Here is a 5,234-nt window from a genome sequence, read left to right on the forward strand (position 1 = left end):
ACGGGTGGGGTGCCCTCCTCGGCCCGGGCCATGCCAGTCCTAATGGGTGGGGTGCCCTCCTCGGCCCGGGCCATGCCAGTCCTAACGGGTGGGGTAGCAGAGCGGCTCACGGGCGCAGGTGGGGGCAGGGCACTGCTTCCTGCGGTCTGGACACTGCTGCCGACCCCCTCCTGCACTGTGACCACAGGCCTGATTCTCCCCTGGGTTGGGGCTCAAAATCAGCCTTCCCACTGGGCCTGAAGCCCCTACTCTGAAGGCTGACATGGGGCGGGTGAGCAGGGAGGGGCCGTGCTGGCCATGGTGAGCAGAGGCACCCCGCCTGGGGGTGACCCTGGCCTTCCAAACACTGACAGATGTGAGCCAAACACTTCAACCAGAGAAAACACCTGGGGGCCGCCCTGGGGCCAGGGGTGGGTCCCAGCTGGGAGGCCAAGTGGCCGGAGTTCCATGCTGGGCCAGGGAGTGACCCCAGGGCACAGCAGATTCTGTCTCCCTGCTGTGCACAACCCTCTGCGGTGTTTCAGGGGATCCACCTCTCTGCTCCCCACTCTGCCTCTGGTGAGTCCTCTCACCGGCCCCCCCAGACCTCTGGCCTGCACTACGCCCTCATTCTTATATTCATAAGTAAATAATCTTTAGAAAAAGAAACCCTGGCATTAAAAAACACGGTTCTGGCCCTCCCTGGTGGCGCAGCGGGTTACAGCACAGCACTGAGAAGCCAAAGCCGCTTCCGCATGAGTTCGATCCCCGCCTGCCCCGGAGGTGACCACAGGGCGCGGCAGACCTCTCCTGACCCGCCCGCTGCTCCCCTCAGCAGTGTACTTCGTCGCTCTGCCTGTTCTGCTCCCCACTCTGTCTCTGGTGAATCCTCTCACCCTCTGCATCTCTGGCCTGTACCCCAGTTCTGTATGCACAAATAAATCTTAAAAAAAAAAAAAAAAAAAAAAAACACGGTTCCAAGAGTTTGGATTTATCCAAAGCAAAAGTCAAGTGTCTGGTGTTGCTACAGGGCAGGGGGAGAGGGGCACCCCTAAACCCCAAACCTGCCTGCTCTCACGGGGTTCTGCCATTGCCGCATCAAGACAAAAGAGCTTTGGTGGAAAGGAACTTTAACAGTCGGTGTGCAATACAGAAAAGACGGCGAACGTCGTTTCTGAATCAAGCACCCAAAGTGGCCTGTCCCCTCGGGGGTGAAAGTCCACCCGAACGGGACCGGCCCGGAGCGAGGCCTGAAAGCCCGACCCTGTCTGAAACCCCTTCTGGCAGGACCCATCGGCAAGGCCAGCAACGGCCAGACCAGTCTGGGAGGACAGAGCCAAATCTAAACCAAGATGAGCCACGGTCACCTCCCACGGCCTCTCGCCCGCGTCTGCGTCACCCGGCACAGGGCCGAGCCCGTGTTCACGTCCCTGCCCCGGGCCCTCGGGCCTCCCTCGGGCCCCATCCTGCTCCCTTCCTGTCTCCTCTCCGGACCCCTCTCTTCTGGGCTCAGCTGCACCCTCCCGGCGGGGCAGGGAACCTGGAAGCTCCCCTTTTCCTGGGCCCCCGCGAGTGCGCCGGAAGCCACAGGCCAGCAGACAGGCCGAGCCCCGCAGGCTGAGCCCGAGGTGGGCTCCGGCACGCCCGCGGGTGGGCGTGCGCCGCCGGTGGGCAGCCAGAGAGCGGAAGGCGGGGCGCGGGCTTCGGGGGGGGGCAGAGCCGGAGCGCGGGGGCCCCAGCACGGGCCCTGTGTGGGCACAGAGCTGGTGACTCAGGGCCGCAGGGAAAGCCCAAGGTCGGTGATAAAAGTCCCCCCTGGAAACAAGCTGGTCTCAGTTAAGCAGCGGCTGGGTGGCTTCACAGAAAGCGGGGAGCGGCCCCCCACCCCCGGGCCCCAGGCGGTGGACCAGGAGTCAGCCTCTGGGGTCCCCGGCAAACTGGACATCCAGAACCAGGGGGGCGTCCTCGGGGACGCACCCAGCGAAGCTCACCCGCGGCCCCACGCGGAGCGCTTCGGCAGGGAGGCAAGGGCCGCCCACGCCGCTCCGTGGCCCTCACGGACAGGGCCCACGAACAAGCAAACGGGAAAAGCAACGACGAGGAAACGGGTGACGCAGGAGAGAAAAACCTGAGGAACTGCCTCTCCCGAGTCCTCAGCGAGCTGCGAGCAGGCTCTCGGGACACCAACAGGCTCCGAGAGGGTCCCCACACATCGCCGGGAGGCAAGCCCCGGGGCAGACAGCTGAGGACGCCGAGGGCTGGTTTGGGGCTGCCACGCCCCGCCGACGCCCACGCCCCAGCGGACGCACAGGACCTGACCCGCAGGCCAGTGGGCACAGGCGCCTCGAGCCAGGGAGTCTCCCCCGCGGCCCCCCTCGCACCTGGTCCTGCCATTCACTCCAGGAGGCTGAGCCGGCACCCGGCACCCGGCGGCAGGAAGGCCGTGGACAGCAGCCACCGCGGCCCCTGCAGGCTGCGTGGTCGAGCCAGCGACGAAATCGTCAGACTAGAAAAAAGCCACTGAGGGCCCCGCTCGGGGCGACGAGGGTCTGCAGGACGAGCGCGTGTCCACCTGCCTGTAAAACCCTGACGTCCTGTCCTTCAGCTCGCTGTGAGCGCGTGGCCTTCGCAGGGGGCCCCGCTCGGGCGCCGGGGCGTCCACTGGCCGGGCAGCGCCTGCTGTCGCCTCTGTCTGGGAGCCCCGAAGGCCCCTCGTCCAAGATGGCGCCGGCCGCCCAGGAGGCCGCAGCGCGGCAGCGGGTCACTCACCGCAGCGAGAGGCCTCAGCTGGGGGCAGCCCCAGCCCGGAGGTCGATGGAGCAGGCCGGAGGGACGGCGCCGGACCCTGGGCCACGGAGCAGAAGCCACGGGAGGCAGCGCCGGACGGTCACAAGTGGCTCCCAGAGGGGCCCTGGATTCTGGTGCCGGTCAGCCGTCCACAGGGTGGGCACACTGGCCAGCCGTGCGGACACCCGGTCCCGCCATGACCGCTCCGGGGACTGGTGGGCCCTCACCGCGCAGCTCTGGGAGCCCCGGGGGCCCGGTGCCCCCCCTTTCCCCCGTGGGTGGCCGGGGGTAAAACCCACCAGCGACTGCGCTCACCTGCCCGCAGCAGCTCCTGGGGCTGAGTGTCGAGGCGCCAGTCGGAGGCCTCGCCCGGGGCCACCCCGAGGAGGGCCGGCCCCCCGAAGACCCGGCGCCTGCCCTTTTCATGCAAGGGCCTTCCAGGCCCCGCAGAGGGAGGCCACGCCAGGTCCCGCTGCCGCCGTGGCTCCCACTCCCCACAGGCGCGCCGGTCCCGGCCCTCGCTGGGCACCGCGCTCAGCTCAGACAGGCTGGGCGCCTCCTTCCCCCGAGGCCCCGGGGGCCCCTCCGCCTGACCGCATCGCCTGTGTCTGGAGTGCCCGGATGCGCCGGGGCCATACCGACTTCTGCTAGCTCAATTTTTTTCAAATTTTTTTTCTTTTTGCATGGAACTGGGGTGTACGCCAGGGGTGCAGGGGATGATGGGGCTCACCAGAGACAGAGTGGGGAGCAGGACAGGCGGATCCACTAAAACCACTGCTGAGGGGGGCAGTGGGGAAACAGGAGGGTCTGCTGCCCCCTGTGGTCACTCCCTGGCCGGGGCCTGACCTCAGGCTGCAGTGGTGACAGCGGGGACTGACCCCAGGCCGGCAGGGAGGCCCAGCTCAGCCTTCGGATGGAGTCCACCTGCAGCCCAGGGCCGGGGTGAGCCAGGCCCCCACCAGGAAACCGGGAGAGGGTGGTGCCTGCGTCACGGGGCTGGGTGTCGGGGCCCTGGAGCTCGTGACGAGGTGACCAGCCGTCTCGCGCTCACTGCCTGGCCACAGGTGGTGCTGGCCCCAGCGATCGGACCACGGGTCCCGCTGGATGCGGGGCCACTGTGGGGTGTGTGCGTGCCCGGTGTTTCCTGCAACAAGGCTGGCGCTTCTGTGAGCAGGGACTGGCATCACCGCGGCCTGGGCCTCAGCTCCGGCCTGCCCTCCAGTGCCGCGCCCGCCTGGGAGCTGTGCCCAGTGCTCGGTGACGCTGAGGCGCTGGGGCGTGAGGACAGGAGACGCCCAGGTGAAGCCAGGACGAGGGGGCGAGGTCAGCACCCCGGTTCTGAGCCCAGGTGAGCCCAGGTCACCCCACGGCTCCTCCAGCAACCAGGGGCGCCCCCATGCCGGGTAGAATCAGCCGCCAGGCCAGCACCCGCTGCCACAGCTTCTCTCTGGACAAACATCCAACGGGTGTCTGCCCGTGCTGCTTCTGCCTGCTAGGTGCTTTTGGGGGGACTGTCACTGAGAAGCCAGGTGAGGCCGCCTGGCCCGCCTGCCGAGGAGGGGTGGTGCTGCTTTGGGCACCGGGTGCTGGAAGGCAGCTTGGCAAGGGTGGGTGCTGGGGCTCCGTCGGAAGCGGCTGGTTTGGGCTGGGTGGGTAGCCGACACTAAAGCCCTGGGAGACCCCCGAATGCCAGAGCATGAAGGAAAAGTCAGGAAACAAGTGTCACTGGCCCCCTGAAAGCGGGTGAGGGTTACAGAGCCAGCTCCTGCTCCCCACACCCAGCCCTGGGTGCCAGCCGGCTGCTCCGGCCCCCTGAGCCCTCCTCCAGCTGGCCCTGGGGGTCTGAGCCAGCACCATGGAGCACCCCCAGACGCTGCCCCAGTGCTCAGTGTCCCAGCCTGCCAGGGCCCCTCCCCCAGGTGCACCCCTCCGATAAGGGCCCTGTGGGGCTCAACCCAACCCTGCTCTAATCTGAATTGGCCAATCAGGCCCTAGCCTGGAACTCCAAACACCCCACCCAGACCCTGATAGAGGCCCATGGCAGGGGCCTGCCTTGCACCTGCCCTGGCCTCCCCAGGAGGCCGCGAGAGTCGGGTGTCGCCTGGTGTCAGCCCCCCAGGCGGGTGAGTAAGGAAGGGGCCCTGCCCGGCCACCCAACTCTGCCCCGCCCGACGCCCACCCACTGCACCTGGCAGGGCTCACTCAACAGTGGGGGCAGAGGCAAGCCTGGGGCTGTCCCCCCAACAGAGCGAGCTCTGAGGCTGGCTGTCCGGCTTAGGGGTGGCCCTCTCGGGCAGCGCCCCAGGCTCACGGTTTCGGCGGCCCGAGGCCCCCTGGCCCCTGCTCGGCAGAAGCCGCCCGCAGCGGCTCCCGAGACGGGCCAACACTCTGCAGTCCCAGGCGCAGCTTCTCGGCACCACCCTGGGCCGCGGGTACTCACGGCCCGGGGCACTGGGCGCGGGGCGCCG

General features: G+C 68.0%; 1 protein-coding gene across 1 annotated transcript in view; it reads left to right on the forward strand.

The window, feature by feature from the left end:
• The first annotated feature begins 1,331 nt into the window (after nt 1-1,331).
• Nucleotides 1,332-5,234, forward strand: part of UCK1 (uridine-cytidine kinase 1) — a 7,451-nt gene continuing 3,548 nt past the window's right edge. The window contains exons 1-3 of the mRNA XM_004677239.2: nt 1,332-2,003; nt 2,383-2,479; nt 2,585-2,802. Coding sequence (XP_004677296.2) covers nt 1,332-2,003; nt 2,383-2,479; nt 2,585-2,802 — 987 coding nt within the window. The remainder of the gene's footprint in view (nt 2,004-2,382; nt 2,480-2,584; nt 2,803-5,234) is intronic.

This window comes from Condylura cristata, unplaced genomic scaffold, assembly GCF_000260355.1.
Source record: "Condylura cristata isolate star-nosed mole 26May11 unplaced genomic scaffold, ConCri1.0 scaffold00006, whole genome shotgun sequence".
Classification (NCBI taxonomy): Eukaryota; Metazoa; Chordata; class Mammalia; order Eulipotyphla; family Talpidae; genus Condylura; species Condylura cristata.